This window comes from Psammomys obesus, unplaced genomic scaffold (assembly GCF_907164565.1).
Source record: "Psammomys obesus unplaced genomic scaffold, mPsaObe1.curated_primary_1811, whole genome shotgun sequence".
In the NCBI taxonomy this organism is placed as follows: Eukaryota; Metazoa; Chordata; class Mammalia; order Rodentia; family Muridae; genus Psammomys; species Psammomys obesus.
The window spans coordinates 6975292-7001693 of NW_026596134.1; the positions used below are offsets into that span (position 1 = coordinate 6975292).

At 50.5% G+C, this 26402-nt stretch overlaps 1 protein-coding gene and 1 pseudogene across 1 annotated transcript in view; both read right to left on the reverse strand.

Moving 5' to 3' along the window:
- Positions 1-8126: 8126 nt before the first annotated feature.
- The window catches only part of Bdkrb2 (bradykinin receptor B2), a 28563-nt gene continuing 10287 nt past the window's right edge, over positions 8127-26402 (reverse strand). Inside the window, exons 2-3 of the mRNA XM_055593237.1 lie at positions 15056-15162; positions 8127-12250 (exon numbers count right to left, since the gene is read on the reverse strand). Of these exons, the coding sequence (XP_055449212.1) occupies positions 11143-12250; positions 15056-15129 (1182 nt within the window). The 5' untranslated portion in view covers positions 15130-15162 and the 3' untranslated portion in view covers positions 8127-11142. The remainder of the gene's footprint in view (positions 12251-15055; positions 15163-26402) is intronic.
- On the reverse strand, positions 22241-24238 carry LOC129666064 (heterogeneous nuclear ribonucleoprotein A3-like; annotated as a pseudogene).

Sequence of the window (26402 nt, forward strand, 5' to 3'; positions counted from 1 at the left end):
TGGGAGGTTTCTGTCCTGGGCAGCTCTCTGGACACACACTGGTCTTAAATGAAACCACCTCTGTTCCCATGATGTCACAGGGGATTACCCAAAAAGTGAGTCTTTGAAGCCAGAGGAGGCTGAGGTTTGGAAGGGGCGTGGCGTCGCCTTTCACTTGGCGCTTAGGGATAGGAGGAGGTTCTCAACTACCTTCTCACACTTTCTCTGCTGCTGTTTGTGGCCTCTTGATTTTTGCCTAACTACTGTGTGTTGGCAAATAGGTCCCGAAGACATATCTCAACTCTGCCAACACTCCCCAAGGCTCACTCCTGTAGATATGTTGAGTAATGGCTTTCCCAAGTCCCTGTTGGCCCCGGGAGGTCTGGGATTTGGCCACAAGTTCTTGGGCCAACACACTAGGACATCTCCTCTTGAATCTGAGCAGAGAAGGACACATAGCCAAGAATCCATCAGTGTGGACCCCGTTGTACAAACAGTGAGGTCAGAAAAAGTTTGACTCATGCAGGGCTCGGGAGTTGAGTAAGATCAGCTGCACTTTTCCTAATCCTTGTTGGCGGCTCTGAGTTTGGTTATGGTGTGAGTTGGCACCCACGAAACCGAGCTACCCTAGGCCTGGCTTTCAGAGAGGCTGGAAGTCCTGGCCTTCTCTGAGAGCTGGCGCCAGGGTCCCCCAGCCACTGGCCAGCCATCTTTCTACGTTCTTCTGTCTCTCTCACTTTTCCTGCTGGAAACTGCCCAGGTTTGTGGCTGGACCTCTGTTTCTAAAGGTGGGTCCAACTCGTCCAGAGAAAGATAATCCTGCTGTGTCTGGCATCTGGCCTCCCATCCACTTTTGTTTTATTTTATTTTTTTTCTCTCTCTCTGCTTCCATGATATCACATCCACATGCAGCACTTCCAGATGGTTTTTCTTGCTTCTCGGGGCCGTGAAATCATGCATTTAGAAAGATAAAATAAAAGAGGGAGAGCTGTGAAAAGGTCCCCCACCTTCCTCATGGCTCCCCAGGGGTGGGGCATGGTGAGCCAGCCAGGGTTTGGTAGGTGCTTTGTATACTCCTAAGGGTAGCTTAGCCTGAGAAAAGCTTAAAAGCCATGGGCTCTTCTACTTGGCAGTATGGATAGGCCTTACTAGCCAAGGCTGGCTCTGTTGATTCCACAGGAGTCTTGACTGGGCCATGGCTAGAAGCATCTGTTCTGGGGACATGTCTCTGTGCCCAGTACTGACTCCTCTCAGGAGGGCCCTTCTGGTGTGAAGAGGGAGGGCCTGTCAGCTTCCCTGACCCGGAAGATAGGTTGACGTGTCCACAGGAATGAGAATAGCCAAGGGCAAAAGTCCAAGTTTGGATGGGACCATTCTCACAAGCATTGTGGGGGCTGATGAAGCTGGGCTTTGAGGGGAATGAATCTGAGGTGTCTGGGTCAGGCCTGGGGCCACCATGGGTAGGATAGAGAGGTGTTTTTTTTTAAACAGGCTTGTCCTCATTATAGTGGGAAGCTGGCCTAGGATCAGGGAGCAGAGGGTCCCTTATGTGTTTTGGGCAATGGAATATGGGAGAGGGCAACACAGGGGCCAAAGAGAGGTGAGAAGAGGGTGGACCTTTCATGAGGCTTTCTTGAGTGGGCTCCATTTTTAACTCCCACATGTGTAGTCAGGGCTGGCTCATCCTTATAGTCTGGCTGAGCTCTCTTGGTTGAGTCAGTCCCCAAAGTAAAAAAGGTGGAGAAGCCAGGACACAGAGAACAACATGACTAGTGGATGCTTATAGGAAGGCCTCCAGGCTAGCGGGGCGCCTCTCCTGCTGAGGACACAGAGGTTGGGCTGTGAGCAGAGCCTCTTCACAGAACACCAGTCCCAGTGCTTGGGGCACATGAGGCCAGTGTTCACTTCTCCAGCTGTTGCTCTTCTTGCTGATCTTACCTAGTGTCGGTGCTAGGTTGGTGCTCCAGACAGGCCCTCCTTTCCAGGCACTCTAAGATCTTCTTCAGCTCTTTCACCCAGTATCTCTACCTCCATCCAGTGTGAAGATGAAAACCCCAAACAAACCAGAGAGGGCTCCTTTATTTTTATTTTTTTTCCTTGAGACAGGGTTTTTCTGTGAAGTCCTGGCTTTCCTAGACTTGCCTTGTAGACCAGGCTGACCTCGAAATCACAGAGATCCATCTGTCTCTGCCTCCCAGAGTGCTGGGATTACAAGCATGCTCTGCTGTGGCCAATAGGGGTGGGCTTCTTTTGAGGTGAGATGCTCAATCCTCCTCAGGGCCCAGGCCTGGCCCTCACCTCTCTTCAAGGTTGGTGGCCACCGACCTTCTGGTCACAAGTTAGGAACCTCACACAGCATGGCCTATGACTGAGGACTAGAAACCCTTCTCTTTGCTCTACCACTCTTCCTTTCCTCCGGTTCACCCTGCTAGATGAATGTTCCAGAAATACTTGAATGTTCCAGGACAGTGGCACCACTCCTGGAGTGCGCAGACCCCTCTGACACCCGCAGCCACACCGTGAGTGAGTGGATAGCTAGGGTTCCTGGTATTTCCAAGATTCACCATGAGACCCTCAGAGACAGTGACCTTCTGTCCTCTCTTCCTGGCCAGACCCCATCCATCATCCTGCTCCCCTGCAGCCCTTACCTAGCACCGGGCTGTGGAATGTAGGGATGCTGGGAGAACTTCAGGGAGTGGTTGTGTGTCTGAGAGCATGTTCATGCCAGGTGTGGTCCTGGCCTGAGCTACCTGCAGCTAGCCTGAGGTAGAGGACTCTGCCCTGGGATGAGAAGATGCTCTCTGGAGGGTAGCTGGGCCAGGGTTCCATGGACCAGGGGAATTTACAAGGAGCTCACCTGTGCTCTTGGGCCCTGCACTGGGGTGCTTGGAAAAGGACACGGGGACTCCCAGGCACTCCTCTCAAGGGGCCTGGTTCCAGTCCTCAAGAGGAAGCCTCTCCAAGGTCCTATCAGAAGGTACTCAACCTGGAAGATCAACGCTGTTTCTTTATCTTCTGGAAGCTGAGTCATTTCTACCCTCGAAATGCTGACACTGTCTCTAGCAGAAACAAAGACAGGACAGTGGTCTTCCAGGCCACACATAGCGCTGCTGGAGAGCGCACACCTCTCACAAGCCTGGATCGTCCAGTTAACCCTCCAGACATCCTCAGTGGTAGCAGAGATGACACCTCTCAACACACGGCTTTCAACTTCTGCCTCCCTCTGCCTGGTGTGGCCTTCCCAGGAAGCCACATGCTTACCCCCTCAGGCCTTCCCAGTCCCTACAAATTGTCTTGCAATGATTGAGCCATTTTTGGAGCTACTTCTCCTCCTCTCTGGCTTCCTGGCTCTTCCTTTCCCTTCTCACTTTCCGAGTGTTCTACACACGTGTTCGCTCTCGTTTGCTTCCCCAAGTAAGTTGGGTTTATCTCCTGCGTTAAGGTCACAGTTCCAACAGCTGTTACCAGCTGATGCTCAGAATTTGCTGAGAGATTTCAGAAACCATTCAGAGCTAATAATAGCAATAGTTCTCTTATGGCAATAAGCATGTCCTAAACCACTTGTGCCAGGTACAGTGTGCGCATGGGGCGGGGGTACAGAGGAAACTCAGCCCCCTCCTTCTCTCCCTTCTCAGAATGAGACTTGCCCTCTTCCTGCAGAAAACGGGAGGAAAACCCCAGGTCGGCCCAGAAGGCCCCAATATACAGTCAAGTGTTTCTGATCTCCCAAAGCCAGGCCTCCCACTGTGCCTTTCTCCAGGGGCCAGGTCATCTGACTTCAAGGCAAGCCTCTGGTTTGGGGGCCCAATCTAGACATGGGGGGGGTAGTAGGTGTGAGACATGGAATCACTTCTCCAGGGCCAAGCACAGCAGTTGGGCTTGTTTTCCACGCTGGCTGAAGGAGCTTGGATCTTCTGCTGCTGAGTGATCACTCTGAGGTCAGAACTGCAAGCCATGCCCCAGGGAGACCTGTGGGCTGGGAGCTCCCAGCAGCGCCTGCTTCAGCTTTCATCGTTGTGCTCTTGCACAGGATGGACCTGGTCCTGTCAGCTCAGGAGGGCTACATGGCTGTCCTCTGCTGTCTTAATTAGGGTTTCTATTGCTGTAATGTGACACCAAAATGACCAAAGGCAAGTTGGGGAGGAAAGGGTTTATTCAGCTTATACTTCCACATGGCTGTTCATCACTGAAGGAAGCCAGGGCAGGAACCCAAACAGGGTGGGGACCTGGAGGCAGGAGATGAAGTTGAGGCCGTAGAGGGGTTTGCTTACTGGCTTGCTCCCCAATGGCTGCTTTCTTATAGAACCCAGGACCACCAGCCCAAGGATGGCACCACTACCTAGCCACACCCATCCACCTTGGCCAGTTGTAGAAGAGCAGATGCTATTGCTGGCCCACTGTGGAGGCCACACAGTGGACACTACGGAAAGGCAGCATCCCCACGAGGCTCAGAACCCCACCTCTGTTATGATTTAGTTGTCGTCTACGAAACAACAGACTTTCCCAGGGGCTTGGTGATGGCATGAGCTGCGAACTGGGAGGTGGAACATTCAGCTTTTCTTTAACCTAGTTCAAGGTTAAAGAAAGACAGAAGTGGGAGAGCCCAGGTTCAGGGTCTGCGGACATGGGTATAGGCATCAATGGTTCCGGGCCAATGCTCCTCGTTCTGGGAGCCGGGGTGGCCTCTGACAAGCTGTGTGACCTTGGGAAAAGTCCCAGTCTCTTTTGTTTGGTAAAATCTGTGAAATTCAGTCAGCCAGAATGTGCTGTTCTTTCTTAGGATGCTTCTTGGGAACAGATGTCAGGATGGAGGCAGCCAGGAACCCCCGAGGGGAGTCTTCCTTGCTTCTTTAGAACCTTGTGGCTATCACCCTTTGCTCTCTTAGGCTCATGGTACAACACTCTGGTATGTGTCCCCTCTTTCTCTTAGACTCTGGGCCCTCCTTTGGTTCAGAATGACAACAGTTGTTTGACAGAGGCCCAGTCTGCTCCAGCAGAACCTCATATTAAGCTGTTACTTGTGCCAAGGTGCTATTCTAAACCAGCCCTCACTGTGGGCTACCAAATGGATGTGCGTTTTCTCTGGGAGAGGCAAGGTGATTCCCCCTACACCAACTTAATCTCACCTACTTGTCACAATACCTGGCTTCTTATTTTGCAAAAAAACACAAGAGAAAAAACACAAGCCGGGGAGCTAATGGACCTTACCCAACTTCCTCCAGCCATGAGGTGGCTGAGCTGAAGTGTGAGCAAGGAGCCTTCCCCCTGACAGCTTTTGTCTCCTTGGCACTGTCCTCTACAGTTTTCTAAGGCCACTTTCCAGAGTCAAATGTTCTCTGGAGATGTTCTCACTTAGGGAATTAAGTTTCCATATTACACAGAGAGAGAGAGACTGAGGCCAAAGCTAGAGGAGGGAAGAGGAGTGAAGCTGCCAGCCCAGGTCATGTGGGGATTTCTCCTACAACTGTCACATCTCAGTGGGAAGCAGGTGAGAGAAGCCAGACACCGTCAGCATGCATGCATGAGTGAGCCAACGTGAAATGTCTGAGAGAGGCAAAGGGAGAGACAGAGATGAGTGGCTACGAGAAGCAGCGGGATGGGAGGAATCCGAGGTGACAGCTAACAGACCTGGGATTTCATTTGGGGATGACGAGGCGGTTCTGGAATTAAATAACGGTGATGGTTGTGCAATTCTGTAAATAACTGAAAGCTGAAACAGGGAAAGCGTAGGGCGTAGGGATTACATGGAGACACAATTTACGTGAGTGTATCCGTGGGAGTTCACGTGCTTCTCCACTCATAATGGGCTTCATCTCAATAAACCCATCGCACATTGAAGACAGCATGGATGGCAGATTTGTGTTATACATCAACGCCAGTGAATATCTCAGCGTAGGAGCATAGCTCTGCAGGGTGTTGTTTTCCCTAAGACTGTGACTGTGGAGCCAGGCCTGAGCTGTGGTGTCCCTGCCCAGTGCAGAGAGAGACTCAGACAGACACCAGCCTGGGAAAAGATTCTGACTGGACAGTCAAAGCCCAATGCCATCATAATGTGATGCCTACAACCTAAATGTCATGCCCACAACCAGGAAGAGGGGACTTTTGTACCCATGAGAGCTCAAAGACATAGTTTATTGTGGTGCTTCCCTGGCACCACAGGGAAGCAATTTATGGGAGAAGCTACCTGTAGGTCCTTTCTGTGGTAGATGTGGGTTTTGTTGGTTAAGGCCTGTGCACCCCAGAGTCATGGGGGTTCCTGAACACCTTCTTTAAGAACTGCGGGGGCCCCAGTAAGTTCCCAACCTTGCTGGCCTCCGTGGAGAGGGGTGAAGTCTCATGTGGTTCTTAGCTGTGTATGAAACACTCTCTATGGGCCTGATTGACCTCGGCCTGTCCTTAGCCCAAATCCATAGACTTGAGCTTTCAGCCACTGTTCTTGCCAACTCCTGACCACATGTTGCTCATCTCTGACCCCCACATCCTCCCTGGACCCAAATGAGGGATTGGGGCTGTGTGAGGCTTGCCGATGAGGTCAGAGACTGGGTAGCAAAGGGACGGAGGCACCGTTGGGTTCTATGAAGCTGAAACTTTGTCTTCTGGACAATGATGCTTGTACTCAGTGGCTTCCTAAATCACTGAGCCAGCACCCATAACCTCACATGAGTTCGTAGGGGGTCACCTGGACGCAGGGGGAATATCTATTCTTGGCCTTGACTGTCCTGGCCAGAACAGATATATACAGAATTCCTGTTCTTGACTGGTTTCCTGAGGCCTACCAGGAACTCTCCTCATGGCTCTTACTTCCTAGAGCCCAGAGAGGGGCCTGTATGAGGGTGTGGGTAGGGTGGACAGTCCCATATCCAGATTTTACTGCTGTGATTCTAGCCCCAGTCCATGGCTTCCCCCAGGATCATACACATATTTGTGCCCTAAATGTCATGCCCACATCTCTATTGTCAGGGACTGGAATCTTCCTCAGGCACTTCAGACTTGGGGTGCTGAGTGTGGAGTATAGGCTAACAAGAGAAAGGTTACATGAGAAGTGGAATGTCTCCTGAGATCTGCCCAGGCATTTTGAATCCAATGTGGCTGGAGGGTAAAGAGTGAGTAGGATATAATGGATGGAGCCAGCAAGACAGGGGCCAGATCACCAACAGTCTTGCAAAGCCCTGTATGAATGTGTAGCTTTGTTACGAGAGAGATGGGGCATATAAAAGTTTTCCTTGTGGAGAGTGTCCTCATCAACATCTCCATCACCACTACCATCCCCTTCAATAGCTACATCACCAACCGTCAGCATCATTTCTGCCAACATTGACACCATCACCATCGTGTCATCAAAGAAGACACACTCCATCACATAAACATGCATCACGGACTAGTGTCGAGTGTGTACTAGACACCGCCTTAAATGCTCTCCTACATGAACCCTGTCGGCAATTCTCCTACTGGATGCCACTGCTCACTCCCATTTTGTAGCTGACATAACATGGATAAGAATCAAACGGGAGCCCAGGGCAGAACCAGAAATGGGATGCCACATCCCCCCGACCCTGAAACCCGAGCTCGGAGATCTGGTACTCATGATCACAGTTTCCTGAAACTGTAGTCTTGAAAAATTCTGTTGCTATAGAGTGAAGAATGAGAATTAGAAGATATGTAACTTTGGAGGTGAGCAGCAGTAAAACCCAGGAAACATTAAGGGGAAACACTGTTATCCCCTCGGATGAACAAGACAGGGGTGCAAAGAACACTGAGCCCCAGGTTTCTGGAATGGACAGATGGGTGTGTGACTAGGTGGTAACTGTTCGTGTGGCCATTAATGAAGCTTTGTTTGAATGAGTGAGTGAACGAATACTCAGAGAATGGAAGTGGCTGAGCTAGAGGTATTGAGATCCCCATCAATGGGCATATACACGAAGCGGTTTTTCATCTTGATATTATACGGGATGCTTTTGATTTGAGGTGAAGGTGAAAAGAAAGCATTTCATAGAAACGTCCCTGATGCTCTATGATATGAGCATCTGAAAAGGTGCTTGGTAATGAGCTATCTATGGAGGAAAGTAGCAAGGGAGAAATAAAGCCAAACGCACTTTCTAAAAAATTCTAATACTATTTGTTTAATATATTTAAGAACGCATATGTCAATGCATATTAGTAAGTGTACAAATTGCGTGTCTTGTGTTGTGTGACACACCCCCTCTTCCCTCCAGCCTCCGCCATCTTCTAACTCATAAGTGATACACATCACAGAAGTCTGGAGACCACTGGTCTTTTCCAAGACAGAAGGTTTGGCTTTTGATGGCCAGAGTCAGAGCTCAGAAGTTCAGGAAGTGCGACACAGGCAAGCAGTATGCAAAACTCATCCGTTTATTCCAATGCACAGAAGACTTGTGTGTTTACACAGAAGCAATCCTCTCCGACTGGCACTCCGGCCATTTTCTCCGCACACTACAAGGCTCTCCGGGTCTTCCACTAGACACGATTTCTCATCAGGGTGTCAACACAAGGCACAAGGGGGCTTCCCTCCTGCACACCTCGTTGCAGACCCTGCAGTGATAGACCCTTTAGCCACCCCGAGGAGCCCAGGCTGTGGCCAGCCATGCTCCTTGATCCCACAGCCCACCAACTCCTCTTCTGAGGATGGAGGCCTGCTTCCTGTTCACAGTATGGGTACATTCTAGCCCTGAATTCTAGCACACGGGTCTTATGTCATCTATTTTTTTCTTTCTTTTTCTTATTGGTTACAAGTGTTGCATTTGCTTGTTGGAGTAGGGTCCGGGAGTATGGGGTGGAAAAAGAACTTCCTGGGATCCTCTCTGTTAGGACATTCAAAGTCAGATTGGTTGGGATTCATGAGCTTTTTGCCTTGTAAGCTCTCTGTTGCTTCCAGCCTGGCCACAAACCCCAGTGGACTCTGCTCCCTTCCTGAGTCTCAATTGCTCCTAGGCTATTGAGTGGGTAGGTCCTAAGTGGCTTGGTGTTGGAGGCTGTGTGGTATGTTCCTCCTTTCTCCTTGATGTAGTGTTAGCCACAGGGCCCAGTCTGTAATGACATCGTTACAGTTTGAGTCTGAAATGTACCCCCCTCCGCCCGAGCTTGTGAGCTTATTCCCTGACTGCTAGCCCTATTTTGGGAGGCTAGAGAGCCTTTAGAAAGTGGGACCTAGTTGGTGAAAGGAGGTCACTGGAGGAAGACCTTGGAAGGTCTTATCCCACCCCCGGTTCCAGCTCTGTCTCCTTTCTCTGGTCCACTCTAATGTAAGATGTTCCTTTCACATGCTCTGTTTTCCATACTGCTGCTGCTACCTTGGACTGAAACTTATTTTTTTTGTTTTCCAAGACAGGGTTTCTCTGTGTAGCCTTGGTTGTCCTGGACTCGCTTTATAGACCAGGCTGGCCTCGAACTCACAGAGATCCTCCTGCCTCTGTCCCCCAGAGAGCTAGGATTACAGGTGTGTCAGCACACCCAACTTGGACTGAAACCTTTTTGACACTGTGAGACAAAAGAAAACTTTTCTCTCCTTTAAGCGGCTCTGTCAGGTCGTTTGTCACAGATGGAGTAACTGATGTGGACATGTGGAAAGATAAACTCCCATGGAAGATTCTGGAACTAGGGGTATGGTGTCTGTCACCTGAGCCTCCGGCAGGATGGCTGGGACAAGTGTCTCCAGTGACACCTGAGCTCATCCAAGTCCCCTGAGATAGGTTCTGATGGGAACCCATTGGCCCTGGAGCCACCCGGGAGGCTATCCTTTTCTCTCTGTTCAGTGTGCAGGTGTGTTGTCCCCTCTAGGCGTTTCTCCAGTCAGAGTTTCCTGGGCCCTGTCATCACTCACGGGGCCACGTATGGAGATGGTCCTGGAACTGACGCCCTGGGTTAAGTGACCTTGGGTGGGTCAGCTGCTCTTCAGTAGCTTCCACTGCTTTGTGAACCACTCTCAAATAAATCACTGATTGGCACCTGTTGGTCACTGAGACAGGAATCCTGTGACGCAGCGTGGACTCCCCAGGACAGCTCCTGATTCGCAGCCAGGGTCTGAGGTGTGGATCCTCTCGGCAAGGGATGACATTGAATTCTTGCAGCATCAGAATTCTTTTTCTCGTTGCAAACCAAACACTTGCCGTCTCCCATCCTCCCCATGTACCAGATGCTTTATTGTGTGTATGTGGGTGTGGGGCGCTAGGAGGGGAAGGTGGAAAGGAGTGAGGGTCTCAGACGCCTGCAGGCAGGTCCTGTGCCTTGCAAGGCTGGCTGTTCCCCACAGAGTAGTTTCTGAGCCTGAGTGGCTTCGTCTGTGCCAAGTGTCTCTGTGTGGTACGTGCTCTGACGTGTGTCCACGTGATGTGTGTTCTGATGCGTGTCCTCGTAATGTGTGTTGTGATGCCTCACAGTCATATAGCACCTCACTTTCCAAAGCACAAAACACCCCCACTTTACATCGCAGGAAGTGGAGGCATGGACCAAGCCACTGTGTTCGGGGTTCCTGGCTCCTCTAGGCCCCGTGCTTGCTGCTTCTCCCACAGTTCCTTGCTCTGACGGACCAGCAGCAGCCTTCCGGGGGCTTGCAAGTCTCTGACATTCTCCACTTATGTCAGGGTTTCTGTAAGACAGATTACACTGGGCATTTCTTCCCTCTTACCCACGCTGTCCAATGCTGTATATTCAGCAAGTGTTCCTGAAACACTTAGGGCTCTTCTTTTGTGCTTTCCACCTTGTCCAGGGATGAGAGAGCCACAGAATCCCAGTCTCTGGGTCCTTACCAGAGCTCCTCAGAACTTAACCTTCAGAAGACCAATAAATCCTAAACCCATGAAACTGGGAAGCAAGGCAGCCAGGCCTCCTCTGCATGTGGCCACAGGGCCAAAGCTGGCAGCAGTTTGTTCTTCCCCCAAAGGGAGGGAAGGGCTGTTACTCCCACCCCTACCCCAGGACCCCTCCACTCATGGGGCCCTGAGTGCCAGCCAGTAAGTACAATCCCACTGTGCTCCAGCGTACCCACTTCTCACAGCATGCTCACGCCGTGAGATAGGGCTGGAATCAGCTGCCTGGTTCCCGGAGGCTGCCTGGGGCACCTCACGCTCCTTCCTGAACTCAGGCGGAGGAGCTCAGGTCCCACCAGTCCTCACACACTTGGCCATGGTCCTGCTTGGTGGGCCTCGCTCACTGTCTGTTCCCTGCCCAGTCCTGCAGCTTGTGGATCTGGCGTTCCACCGAGATGGAGGTCCGCAGGGTCCCCAGGGAGTTCTCCATCTGGCTGGGTTCCCCCATGCAGCCTGCCCTCCGGCACATCGCCTTGTATACCTCTCGGGACTTCTTCCGGAAGCTCTTGCCCACGATCACATACACCAGCGGGTTGAGGCAGCTGTTGCTGTAGGCCACGTAGGAACTGATCTGCGTGATGACATCGACTGCAATCTCGTACCAGCATCCCGACAGCACGCGGAGACGCAGCAGCGTGTCCAGGAAGGTACTGATCTGGAAAGGTACCCAGCACAGCACAAAGAGCCCCAGGACAGCCAGCACCAGCACTGTGGCCTTCCTCTCCGTCTGGACCTCCTTGAACTTCTTCATCTCGTTGTTCCTCAGCACCTGCAAGATGCGCACGGTGCAGAAGGTGATGACGCTCAGGGGCAGGAGGAAGCCCACCAGGTTTAGCAGCACGTTGGTGAACACCTCCCAGGTGCGGGACGGATAGACGATGACGCAGGCGGTGACGTTGTGGCCCTCTTCGCTGTAGTCCATCATGGTCCTGAACACCAGCATGGGTGAACTCAGAAGCAGCGTGCAGACCCAGATCACCAGGCTGTAGAGTTTGGCGCAGCGCACTCCGCGCATGCGCCCTATGGACATGGTCTTCACCAGCGCCAAGTAGCGGTCGATGCTCACGAGCATCAGGAAGCAGATGCTGCTGTAGAGGTTCATGTAGATCATGGTGTTCACCACGCGGCACAGCACCTCTCCGAACAGCCAGTCGAAGTTATTGGCGATGGTGATGGCCCAGAAGGGCAGTCCGCAGGCCAGGATGAGGTCCGCGGCGGCCAGATTACCCAGGTAGATCTCCGCCACAGTGCAGCTGTTCTTGTGCAGGCAGAACACACTGAGGACAAAAATGTTCTCCAGTGCGGCCAGCAGGAAGAGGACCCAGAGGAAGGGGGCCTGGATGGCGTTGAGCCAGCTCCACCACTCGGTGTCCGGGCAGTTGTCCTCTGAAAGGGTCCTGTTAAGAGCAGACCCGAGGACTTGTGTGGTGAAGTTGAACATTTCAATGCTGAAAAGAAAGTGGTGAAAAAATAGTTGTACTCTCAGGCCACAGGGGAAAGGGAAGGGGGAGGGAAAAGAGAGGGGAGGGGGAGGAAGGAAAGAAAGAAGAGAAAGGAAAAGGGGAAGAAGGGAGCATGGAAGGTGAGGTGACCCGAAAGGTACATCTCTCAGCTAATGGCTCCCCGGGGCAGTGAGGATGTGGAAGGTGGCAGGACTCCAGTCCCCCTGCGGGCAGCACTAGGGGATACTTGACACTCCAGCCCATTGAGAGGTCCCTGCTTATGGAACCAAAGGAACAAGGCGTGCCTTGGCCTGAGCTCTGTAAGAATCTCCCTGGGGGCTGGAGAGATGGCTCAGCAGATAAGAGCACTGTCTGCTTCTCCAGGTGTCCTCCAGTTCAGTTCCCAGCAACCACATGGTGGCTCGCAACCATCTGTACTGGCATGCAGGTGCACATGCAGCTAGAACACTCATATAAAAGAAATAAAATCTTTAAAAAAAAAGCGATAATTGGATATCGTAAAGTGTCAATTACAATGAAGGCAATAATATACATATATAATATGATTATATATATATATATATATTTTTTTTTTCAAGACTCTTTTCCTGGCTACACGAGCAGTTGTGAGTGCCACGCCTGGATGCCCCTGAAGCCCCTGATGACATAATGAGCACACTACCTTCTCATGCCTCTCCCTTAAGGAGCTGTCGTCCCTCAGCTTCTCAGAGCAGGTCATGGATGAGCAATGAATTAGACCAGAGCAGTGATGTCATGCCAGGTGGGGAGACTGAAGCCTGACTGAAGACCACAGAGGGACAACTCGTGTCTTCTGGCAGAGGGAGCACCTTTTGCCTGTGTTCACTGGCAGCAAGGCATGGAAGATGAGCAGAGGTTGTATGGGAAGAGGAATGGCAAGTCCTCCTGGGTGCAAACCCTGGCTCCTTTATCTGTTAAGTGAATGTCTCTGGACCCCTAACCAGTGAAATGGGAATAATGTCGAAGCACAATTGTGAAGATACAGTAAGAGGCCTAAAGCACACCCAGGAGGCAGGTGTGATTAGCACGTTACCTGTGGGAGAAGCAAGGTGAACCCCTTCCCAGAGGTCCACTGCTGGGCAGCTGAGAGGAGGCACTGGGCACGTGTGAAAAGGTTCTGTTCAACATCCTGGGAAATCCAGAGTGTCTTCTGGACTGGTGCCACCCTTGAGCCAGGCTGCAGCCTCTGACTCATGGGTGATTTAGTTTTGACCCCTGAGGTGTCTGGAGCCCTGTAGCTCCCAGGGGAATAAGGAGGCCCATGGTCACCTGCCTTGCTCCCATCAGTCATGGGAACATGTATGATGAATATTAGAGAGATGGTGATTTCAGGAAGCCACAGATCCAGCGTCCCACTTTCATCACCATCATCACCACCATCATTATCACAACCACTGTTGCCTCCATCACCATCATCAGGGGCTCTGGAGCTGGTCCCAAAGGAGTTTAAAAAAGGCCTGAGGATGACAGAGAGCAAAGCAGGCAAGGGTGGAGCAGTGACCCATCTCAAGTCCATTTTGGGATCATGAAGTGAGATTAAAGTTTGAGAGGTGGCCTTAGATAAGAGAGGGGTGTGTGACGGAGATATAGGAGGTGAGAATGAACGAGGGAAGAAGAGAGGGTCTCCCCTGTTGTCCTGAGGATGTTATGGAGGGGGCGAGGGGTAAGATGAGTGTTCTGGAAAGATGCCTTGCTACCAAAATTTTCTCTGATACAACTCCTTCTGGAAGGGAGAATCTAATTCTCCTTCCCATGGATGTGGCTGGACCTGCTGCTGACCCACAGTGGCACTAGTGACATGTGAGGTCATGTGACCTCCAAAGTGAGGTCATTAAATGCATTGCAGCATCTTCTTGACCTCACAGAGTGCTGGTGGTGAGAAGCCAGACACTCTCTGGTGCAAGTGGAGTCGCCAGCCCCAACGTGGCCTGTGCTGTTTCCGCTCCCATGGCTCAGTCTTTTTTTTTCCAGCTGAGGCCAGACATCCTACAGCAGAGACAGGATGGCTGGAGGCTGTCCCGCATCCTGACCTGCTCCGTGGAATAGGCAGCTTCTTTTGGAATATTCCAGATGTCCTCATTCTAACGCTTGGCCCTCTATCTGCTGACATAGAGAGCCCATGTTCTTAGCAGCAGCTTGGGGGAGCTATTCGCCCACTAGAGACTCAGGCATACCATTAGGGACATTCAGTATAGGGCCAGCACTCTGAGAAAGCCCAAGAGTGCCTGCCAGGAGGCTGCCTGGCCAGTGGGTATGGAGAGCTATGGAGACAGTTCTCAGTGACCTGCTGGGGCAGATGCCTCTGCCGCACCTGCCGCAGGATGTGGGGAAGGACAGGACCCTCTGCTGTTCCACCAGCATTGGTCTCTCAGGGTGGAGAACCTGCTTCCTGGTTCTACTTTGTCTCACTTTCCCCCAAGCCTTCCCTTAGTGTTCTGTCTTCCAGCAGATGTCATTTCCGTGGTGACCCTTTCTTCACAATGACTTGGACTACACTGATCTGCTGGGTCCTGATACCAAAGTTTGATTCTTTTACTCTCTTTTCTGGGATTGTTTTTTGGACAGCTAACTTGTGATGCTGTGTCCTCATGGCCTCCCCTAGTCCCACAAAAGCCCACTCCTGCCGCTCTGGACAGATCCATGGTGACTACGACTGAAAGCGTTGGTCTTCAGGCCTTACATGAGATGCCCCTTAGACCATCAACCACAATAGGACACTGCCATCTAGACTCCTACAGTGACTGATCACAAACTGAAGATCCCTTGACTCACCCCAAAGAGGCCATGGTGGGCACGGGGTCTTCATGTACAGACAGGAGCATGGGTCGCTTCCAAGAAGAGGGCATTTGGACTCAGGACAGGGATGAGGGAAGTTCCTCCTGAGAAGCAGAGCAGAAAATGCCATTAGCTGTGAGGGTCAAAACATGTATCTGGGCTGGAAAGATGGCTCAAGTGGTTAAGAGCACTGGATCTTTTTACAGAAGATATGGGGTCAATTCCCAGCACCTACACAGTAGCTCACAACTGACTGTGACACCAGTTCCAGTGGATCTAACACCCTTTTTTGGCCTCCAAGGCACTAGACACACATGTGGTACCTAGATACACATAAAAAAATAATTAATTAATAAAAAACCGTGCATTTTTCATGAGCATGCAAGGTGGAGGCTAGGGCCTTCTCTGGACATACAAATACTTAACCCAGGCTGAATGCAGGTATGTGTGGTGAGTGTGGTGCAGGGTCTATGTTTAGGCCGTGGAGAAGTGGGGTGCTACTCAGATAGTCACCAAGGCTTGCGCAACCAACATCAAAACCAAGGCCAGTGGCTTGGCTGCTTCCCCAGAGGGCTCACGTGAGAAGGTTGGCGCCTAGGCATTCAGTCTGAACTGTCCCTTACAGGCTCACGCTTTGAATACTTGGTCCCAAGGGGTGGAGCTATTTTGGCATGCCATAAACCTTTAGGGGGTGGGGATTGCCTGACAGAGGTGGGTCACCAGGAGGAGGCTTCCTGAAGGTCTGTGCACCCTTGGTTCTGAGTCACTCTCTGCATCCTGTCCCCTACAGCTCGAGGAACCTCGTCTCACGCTCTCCCTACCATGAACACTACACCACGCCTTCCCTGCCACCATAGACCGAACCCCCGAAACTCTGAGTTCACACAAGCCTTTCCCACATTCAGTTGTTTCTGTCAGGTCCTCTAGCCTATCTGGCCTTTGAACTCTGTCCAGGACTCCATATGACATGGCAGTCCTGGCCTGGGAGGTGTGTGTCCTGCCTGGAGGTACGTGGGAAGCTGGGCCCACGCATTTATTTGTGGGTGTGTGAGCATGCATATGGGAGTGCACCACAGATATATCCCACTCAGCAGCCAGCCAACTTCTAAGCTAGAAGATTCTGGACACAGCTAAGGCAGCTAATTTCAGAAGCCTGGCTCTCCCAGTACAGCAGTGGGGGAGGAGGACAGCACAGACAGTAGAAAAAGGAAAAAAAAAAATGTGTTGGAAGGCACCCAGATAACACTGGGAGAGTTTTACTGGAACCTTCCAAAGCCAAGGCCAGAATTACAAACTCACAAGAGCTCAGTCTTTCTGCTTCTCCAAGCAGGGAGGTTGGGAAAGAGAAGAAATAGCCAGCCTTTCAGAGACCCTTCCAGGCTCTTTAGGGGGAAAATCCAACCAGGTGTCCGAGGCTGGGTGTTTGAAGTATTATTAGTTTAGCATACATTAAGAATTACTTGGGGCAGGGGCAGGCTCTGTTAGTCATATGCCAGCTGTCCAGGAGAAGGGCAGAGATGCCTCTTCTGCTCTGCGGCTAGCTATCCTATGGCCAGGTCCAGTTCATCGGGACAGTGACAGCACCTGGGCACCTCGGGTTTTTGAGCTTGACAACCCTGGAGAGGAGTCCAGTGCCCTCAGTGACTTTGTCATACATATCTGGGACATATGGCCCAGTCAGACCCCAGCTTTCAAGATAAAAGCAAAGTGTGTGCTCTCTCTTTGTTCCATCCGTGGCCAGCAGGTGCTTACTGCCCTGGGGACTTGACAGCTAAAGGCTACCCCTCCCTGCTTTTGCATATCTGGAAGCTGCTTGGCTGGGACTCCAGTATGGGTTCTGCTGGGCCCTGTTCCAGACCACCCCTGTTCTCCATTGCCTTGGGCTTTGCAGCCCCCTTGGGGAACACTCCTGAGATTCTGCCATCTGGCTTCCCGTGGGTCTGGCCAGGGGTACCCTCAGTAGATGGAGGGAGTGAAGATGGGATATTGGTACTCCATCTCCCTGTCTTGGGGTGCATTTAGGGTCCAGAGTTTCCAGCTTTCACCCTCAGCCCCACTGTCTAAAGGGGAAGGGCAGGGAGTATAGACTGTACCAGCCCAAAGCAGCCAGGTACCATCCTCCTCTCTGACCTTACATGCTGTCTATACTCTGCATTTGGAACGTTTTGTCGCTCTCTCTTATGCCACCCAGACTGAATGCAGAGGTACCTCTTGGGATCCTGACAAATATGGTTTGAGACAGCAAGCTCAGATACAAGGAGAATGTTTAAAAAGAACGAGGATGGGAACTTAGTGCTCATGACCCTGGTGTCATGTGCTATGCGTGTGTCCATGTGGGTGGGGAGCATGAGGGGGGCCCTCTCACAGAGGTTGATTCTCAGGCATGGAATGGGTCTGAGCTCACTCCTGCTGATACTGGGAGCTGGGGGCGGGCAGAGGACATTCCAATTCACTTGCGCACTCAGTGTGTGGGACATCTTCTGGAGCAGCTCAGATAAAGGGGGTGGAAGGAGAGAGCTTTGCTTTTTGCCTACTTGCTTCATTCATTTTTGTAGGCAAATTCATCTACTCTGTTGCTGCTGCATGCTGTCACTGGTGGCAGCTTTTTTTGGGTTTCCAACATGGACTGAAGACCAGAGGCTCTTTGAGAATCCTCCAGGCCTCTAGCACCAGGAGCTAGCTGATAGCACTAGCTGCTGGGGAACTGGCCTTGTAGACTGGGCAGCCAGGTTCTTGGGCTCTCCCGAATGGAGACAGCCATTGTCGGACTACCCAGATCATATTATGTAAGCAATTTAATAAACCACCTTTTAATATACATTCATTCTATCTATTCAGTTCCTCTGGAGAATCCTGACCAACACAGACACAATCCTCCACGGGGCTGACATTCTTCTCAGCCAGGTCATGAAAGTCAGCCTCACAGCCCTTCCCTTCAGTGTACTGTGAGAAGTGCATTGACTCAATGCTAGTCAGTGCTAGTCAAGTGCTAGCTTTTAGCCAGTAATGTCTTGCCTGCACCACTAGGGAGTGCCCTGCTTCAGCCACCAGGGTCAGGGCAGGATTCAAGGAGAGGCCCTTCCACCAGCCAGCATGCTCTCCTGCCACAACTAAGGGTCTGACCCTGATTTTATACCTGGATGGATGGATGAACACTGATTTCACAGGGGCTGAAGGAGACACGCAGCCTGCCAGTCCCAGGGAACCTTTGAAACTTTCTGTCTGTATTCCAAGGGGCGGCTCTCTTATACTTCAGCATCTCAGCAAAAACTGTATGTGTACATGTGTGTACATGTGTGTCCACTCCATATGTTTATTCCCGTAGGATAGAGGCCCCTGCCCTCTGCCCATCATGTCTCAGCCTCTTGAATAACAGCAGCGAATCAGTAATCAAAACTTTTCACACCACGCCGGCCAAAGCCAGAAAGGCCCGGGTCTCCTGGGTACCAGCCCTGACTCCTCCCAGGATATAAATTTCCTCTAATGCCTGCTTTGCATGGTTACTACGTCAGGATGCTGTTTACAGACCATCACTAGGTAAACCTCCGGCCGAGGCACAGATGGGCCTGGGGGAGGGGGAGGGCACCTCAGAACCTGCATCAGCCCCTGCGGCCCTGAGCGTGGGCTTCTAGGGAACCCTTTCCCTTAAAGGAGAGAGGTCAGAACCATCTGCAGGAGTGGGGTTGGTGTGGTGTGTGTGTGTGTGTGTGTGTGTGTGTGTGTGTGTGTGTGTATGTGTGTGTGTCTCGACAGCAGGTTCTCCATTCTCAGAACTCCTAAAGAGTCAAATCAGAAAAGCAGCTCCAACACTAGACCTGTGCATGTGGGCCCTCCCAGCATTGGGACACTTGCTGGTCCAGATGCTAGAACTACTTTTAAAGGACAGATGGAGACTTGAGGGGCAGAGCCCCTCTCCCATCTTGCTTGCTGCCGGGGAGGGAGGAGGCAAGGTGACCTTGCCTGAGTCCTAGACCCCGGGGTTAGTGGGGGTGGGGGTGGGGGTGGGGTGAGGGCAGGTGGGATTGTGTGATTTAATTCTTTGTCTTTTCTGACTCTTTGTCTTTTCTGACCGGATGAGTTCTGGGAGAATGCCCTGTGTATTCTGAGCCTCTCGATCACTATCACGTGTGTTTAGGAACATGACAAAACAGAGTCGGGTACCTGGGGCTGTCCCAGGGATTTCATCACTGAGACCCACAGGTGATCCAAAGGCCAGCTCCAGCACTCACTAGCTGTAGATACTCTTGGATAAGTAGTGTTAGTCGGATACTAATGGCATCTATTCCCTTGGGGAGGTTCCGGGGATGCTAACAATTTCAAGACACACTTTAACTGCTCCAGGCCTACCCTGTTTCCTTCCCCTGTTAACAGCAGGCTTCAGCAAGCAATTCCATTAGAGGGAAGTGCCCTGGTCCCCAAAGAGAAAATGGCCAACCTTCCCTCTTCCTTCTCTTTTGCAGAGGAGGAAACAGGGGGCCCCTCCACTTCCCCCACTAACCTGGACACGTCAGCCTGGAACCAAGCCTGGAGCCAAGACTTTGTCTGTCTAAAACTGGAGCAGCCAGAGAAGCTCTGGAGCTGGGCCAGGCTGGAGCCCCCGGGGAACATTCCTTCAGGTGTCCCGGTAATTGAAGGCCCCAGCTTGATGAAGTCCTGCAGCATTTGAGTGGGAAGGGTTCCTAGGTGGCATTTCAGAAGAAAACTTGAGGCCCACAGGGTGTATGTATTCTCCTAGGTTAGCTGAACTTCACCTTTAATCTTGGACCTCTGTCTCATGGCCGCCCCATTCTGGGGTGGAAGGCTGAGACGCATGTGCCCAGCGTGAGATTCCGCCTCACCCCATGCTGTGGACATGCACAGGATGTTACGAGCACGTGCCTTTTGTGAAGGTAGAGGGTAAAGTCTCAATCTTCCCACGCCCTGACCACCCCAGGTTTCCTGTCAGCAGCATTGAAATAATCCCTGGTAACAGGAGGCGATAGAAATCTTTTCCACAGAACAAAACTGAGAAACACATTAGAGAAGAAGGCTGTGTGCAGGTCCAGACAGGAGCGCGTGCTCCAGGGATACAATTCCCTAGGATAGGGGGCAAGGTAGGGAGCGCATGGATCCCGCAGGATAGCTGAGCTTCTTTAGCCTCTCCCAGCTGCTCTGAGGGTCTGTGATAGCATTCATTGTCTAGAGAACTCGAGAGAGGGTGGCTGGCCACAGGCTTCTTCCAGGGTGGCCACTGCCCTGGCCCTTTTCACCATTGCCATGACACAAATATGTGCCATGACTAGCTTCCCACCAAGCTGGGTTTGCCAAACAAGAGGGAAGAAGGTGACTGAGCAGGGAACCCAAGCCAGAGCAACCAACAGGCAGAGCAACCCCATGTCACGAATCAGTTTTGGCAAACAGGAGGGGAAGATCTGTTGAGTTTGGGGCAGGAGGAGCTGAAGTTTTGTTCCTTCCTGTATACACAATGTAACATCCAGGGTCAAGAGGACATGCCTTTGGCTATGAAGGGACCTAGACCTTGGTGCTCTCACTTCCTGGGCATGGCCTCCCTCTATCCAAATGTCTGTTCTTGCTGTCTTTGCCATGCTCAGGGTTAAGAGTCTGTGATGAAAACACAGCGGGCAGGACCAGCAGAATTAAGACACCCAGCAACAGCCTAGTGCCACCTCTTAAAAATCCCATCTGAAGATCCCCTCCTCTGAGAAGCCTCCCCCAGCTTCTCCACCAGAAGACAACCCTTCTTGTCTGAATGGGATGTTAGAGCTGAACCAATGGAGGAGGTTGGTCTGGTATTGAGCCCTGGGCAATAGCCAAGTGTGTCTTTGGGTAAATGTCTGGTGTCCGTGGACCTTCTTTTCCTCATCAGGAGACACGGGTTATAGATGAACCTGGAGGCGTTCCCCCCAGAAAAGGAAGAGAAAGCGGTGAGTTCCCCATCCAGAGATGCATGCAAGCCGAGAGGGATCTGCTCACCGAGATTCTGCAAACGCATCTTCTCTCTCATTGGCACCCAAAGGTGCCAGCTCCCCTCACTGGGCATGGCAGAGAGGAGATGGCTCCCCGCTGCCTTGCCAAGCTCTCCCCAGCCTCTGAGGACCCCAGGCTGGTTCTGCCCAATCAGGCCTGTCCAAGTCCTGCCAAGATGGAGCATCCCCTTGGTCACATGACCTCTGTTTGCTGGAAGAGGAGCCTCTCAAAATAGAGCAGAGTAACCCTTCAGAATCTGGCACTCTGGGCTCTGCCAGCTTTGCCAGGAAGGTATGGGAGGGAAGCAGGGCTCTGAGTGCTGAGCTGCGGAGCAAGGGTCCCAGAGAGATTGAGAAGACAGGGATAGCTGAGTCCTGGCTGCTCTTTCTCATCAGGCCTGGACTCTAGGGCACACAGGAACAGCGTCTTGATTTTGTCTGTACTCCCTGGACAACCTGGGGCAAATGACCTCACTTCTTGGAGAAATGGGCTGACTTCTCTGAACAGGGGGTTGGGTGGACCGGTGAGGGCCACACCTTGCCACGTATTTCTGAGCACGTGACAGACAAACCTCTGCATTTAGGCATGATTCCTATTAGCCCTGTTTAACTGATAAGCAAACTGAGGCAGAGCCAGCAGGAGAGAGTTGGGGTTTCACTGAGCTGGAACCCCACATTGTGGAGATTTTGAACCAATACTAATAAATAGATCAGCATCATAAAACACACTGTGACTGTCCCTAGGCTTCAAATGGCTTCCAACTCACAGCCAGTCCCACTTCTATACAGCATTGAGCCCCATCCCTCCAGCTGGGCCTGCTCCTCAGCTGTCTTATGATCAGTCTGCAAATATAAGGAAATGTATCTCATCTTTTTTTTTTTTTTTTAGTTAAAAATTCCTTTTTTTCTTCCTGGCACCACTACTACAATTTACAGAGCAACATACCTGATGTAATGAAAAGAAAGAGGAAAAGACAAAGCTACAACAGAAACAAGACTTCAGGAATGTACATCTAGTTAACACTACAGCGCGTGAATCAATAGCTGTACTTTTTGCAGACCGTGGCTATGCTGGTCCTGAACAAGAAGGGTTTCCTGTTTGAGCTGCAGTAACTTTTTTGGCAATGGATCATCGTTCCTTCTGTGCCAGTTTAACAGTTCCTCTTGCATTCGTGATGACTGTCTCAGAGAAACCTGCAGCTTTCCCGACAACTCCTCACTCTCTTCTGCTAAGAACTGCAGCTATTTTCTGCTGTCTGTTGCCATAGCCACCACCAGATCCACAGCCACTACCACAGGGATGGCCCGAGTTTCTTCCGCCAACACTGTCACCTTTCGTGGGTCCATTTATTTTGCTGTTGTCCACTTACAATTTCCAAAATCATTATAGTCCCCACCACCACCACCATAGTTACCTCCGCCAAATTTTCCTCCTTCATTGTAACCATCACATCCTTTTCCTCCAGATCACCACTTTGGTTTCCATATTCTGATACATCACCACCATAACCTCCCCTGTTCCTGTAACCAGGTCACCTCCAAATCCATTATATCCACCATCACCACCTCCATAGCTATGTCTGTTGCCAGCACCTCCACCACCATAGCTTCCTCCTCCACTCAAGTTTCCAACACGACCAAAGTTACTGCCACTATCTCCAAAGTTTCCCCCACGACCCGTAAAGTCACCAGATTCACCTCCATGACCTCTCTGTGACCCAGTAGACTGCACCTCTTGTTTAGAAAGGGCTTTTTTCATGTCACAATCGTGCCCACTATCAGTGGGCAGTTTTACCAACTGTGTCATGAGCATCAACAGTTACAAAAGCAAATCCTCTCTTTTCCTCACTCTGTCTTCTAGAACTTCTGTGGTTTCAGTCTTACTATATATTTCAAAATAGTCCCTTAAATTATATTCTTCTGTATCTTTAATATCACTGTGATGACTATTCTTGCTTGTCAACTTGACTGTATCTGAAATGAAGTATGATCCAAAAATGGAAGGCACAGCAGTGAGGAATTTCTGCTTTGTCTGAAATAGGAAGATCCAAACCTTGAATCTCGATCTTGAGTTGAGAAGACACACACACACACACACACACACACACACTTATGGAATTAGGAAACTTGCTCTTTGCCTGCTTGCCAGCAAGTGTTATGGATAAAGAAGCTCTGTTTCATGCTAGGCATCCATCTTGGTACCCCCCAGCCATTTGTCTCTGACTCCAGTCCCTGGAAGATAAGTTGCCAGTAACCCTGACTCAGTGACCTCCCTCCAAAAATGTACAGCTGTGATCATCTACTTGTTATGATCTGACTATCTGCTTTTTTGCTTCTACAGCTTGCTTACATAGATAACCAAAAATTTTTTTTTGAGTTGCCTTAAGCGCTTAACTTGGTAGAATAGAACAGTTTTTGCTGGCTTGCCTAAATATGGAAGGTTTTTGTGTGACTTTCCTCTTTAAAAGTCTTTCCCCACACCTCTCCATCATGGCAATTTCAAATTTGGCTCATAGATGGTTCATCCATACTGCTAGCAGCTAATCAATAAATCTTTTAATTATTACTGGATTGAGTCTATGGTCTTTTCCTGTACTCACAAACTCCATAACACAACTATTTCTTCACTGGCATTAGAGCCTACTTCTTCAGGGTTCCAGTGTACATCAGTTGAGATATGCAGCCTCATGGACTGAGCAACTACTGGATTCCTGGGCTTTCCGTTTACAGGCATCCATTGTTGGGTTAGCTGGACTGCAGACTCTAATAATATAGATGTATATATTTATATAATATATTATACACATATCATATATATTATAGAAATATGTATCATATATAATACATTATATACATACATTGTATATTCATTTTATAAGTTCTGTTACTCTAGAGAACCCTGACTAATACAACCACCAACAAAAATTTTCTCACTCTTAAGTGTGTGCCAGGCTTTACAGAATCCATCACATACTCATGAACCTCGTGTGTCTGAACACGCATTGCAGCATTCATCTCTTCCATACAACTAGTAGGTCACAAAACCAAAGCCCCTGGAACATTTTCTTTGGGGATCCCTCATCATCACACAGTCTCTAAGTGTGCCCCACTTCTCAAAATGTTCTTTTAGGTTATCATCTGTAGTTTCAAAGCTCAGATCACCAATAAACAGCTTCCTCTATTGTCCTGGTTCCTTTGGATCGTGGTCCTCCATTTAGAGACTGGACTCATCCCTTGTAACTCCCAAGTTCATTATAAGGAAATGTATCTTAATTCTATGAGTCACTCTAGAAAGTTCTTGAATCTTAGAAAAAGGCTGTGGGAACCCTTTTTTAACAGCTGCTCCATCAAAAGCACAGATCACAATCTGGGGCTTTGGAACAGCATCTCAGATGGAGACAATCCTGTGGAACTGTGTTTTCAGCCTGTGAGGTTTGGGTGAGCTCTGACCAGCTGACATCATAGTCCTCTGGGTCACCAGTCGTGAACTGGGCTGGTAAGATGGCTCAGTGCGGTGGCTCTCGACCTTCCTAATGCTGCAACCTCGTGTTGTGGTGACCCCCGACCATAAAATCATCTTTGTTGTTACTTCATAACTGTAATATTGCTACTGTAATGAACTGTAGTATAAATATCTATGTCTTCTGATGGTCTTAGACGAGCCCTGTCAAAGGGTCATTGGACCCGCAAAGGGACTGTGACCTACAGGCTGAGAACCACTGGCTCAGTGGGTAAAGGCACTTGCTGCTAAGCCTGACAGCTTGAGTTCAATTCCCGGGACCCACACAGTAGAAGGAGAGCACCAACTCCCACAAGTTTTCCTCTGACCTCTGCATGCACGTGAGCATGCTCATGTGAAGACTCATATACTAATTAATTAATAAGAAATGTAGTCACATATTTAGGGACAGAGGTGGCAAGGCAATGGTATGTCAGGATAGTCAAGGGCACCCAGCAATACTGTACGAGGGACTGCAATGGGTGTAAACCAGCCAGTTCTCAGGATGAGGAATGTCTATCAGAGATGGTGCCCAGTCGTGGAGGGCCAGGGCAGGTCCCGATATCTGTACTTATTCTGCCCTTATAGACTCTTCTCTGTCTCTCTGTGCATGTCTCTGTGATTTGTGTGTGTGCGTGTGTATGTGCACATGTGTGTATAACCTAGAGGACAGCTTCAGCTCTTTCTCTAGGTGTCATCTTCCTTCTTCTATGAGACAGTCTCCCACTGATCTCTAATCTAAGTAGTCCAGGCTAGCCAGCTAGCCCCCGGGATCCACCTGTCCCTGCTTCTCCAGGGCTAGATTGTTAAGTGTGTACCACCTCTCCTGGATTCTTCTTTTTAGACTTTATCTATCTATCTATCTATCTATCTATCTATCTATCTATCTATCTATCTATCTACATGCATGTTTTGCCTCCATGTATGTCTGTATACCACCATGTGCATGCAGTACCTGTGGAAGCCTAAAGAGGGCATCAGATTTCAGAACTGGCATTACAGATGGTTGTTAGTTTTCATGTGGGTGCTAGAAACGGATTCCAGGTCCTCTGCAAGGCTAAGCAGGGCTTTGAAGCAATGAGCCACTTCTCCAGCTGACACCTGGGTTTCATTAAAGTGGATTCTAGGGATTGAACTCAGGTCCTCATGCTTGAACAGAGCCCTTTACTCTCTGAGCCACTTCCTCATCAGGCCACATTTATGTCACCCCATAAACATCCCATCCCCCACCCCTCCAGCCTACAGCAGGAGAGCCTCAGCTGGCTGGAGGGGCTTGGAGGGGACTTATGACCTGCCCCAGGGATGGGAGGCCTCAGCCAGAACTTGACCCTGCATGAGTGCCAGCACGATGCCACAAGGATGGAAAATCCCCACGTCTGAGCTGGGATTGAGCAGAGCCTCTGGCGTGCATGTGCGGGCTTGCTGACTTCTCCAGCACTTCACATTCTGAAGCCAGAAATAAATCCTCCCACATTCCCTGCCAGCTCATTGCCAGCTTGACCTGCTGGAAACCATTCCTACTCCAAAGCCTGCCCTGGGGAAGCTGGGTCATACTTCTGTTCCTCCACATAATGAAGGGTCCCTGAGTACTTTGAACCTTATGTGTGAATGCGGCGGGATACTAGTAAGCGCTCAGTCACTTTTCAGGATTGCTATTAATGTGAGCTTAATTAACCTACTGAGGCACCAGCCTGCCCATGTGCAAGCATCCCCTCTTGAGTGCCCATCCCCGCAGAGACCTTCAGAGCCAAGACAATGGAAGAATGGCCTGCTCTGCATGAGGCAGGTGACAGACCAAGGGAGGCAGCAATAGGTGGCAGCTTCGACATCTTTTCTGAATACGGAGGGGTGGGGCAGGAGGAGAAGGTAGAACGGCTTC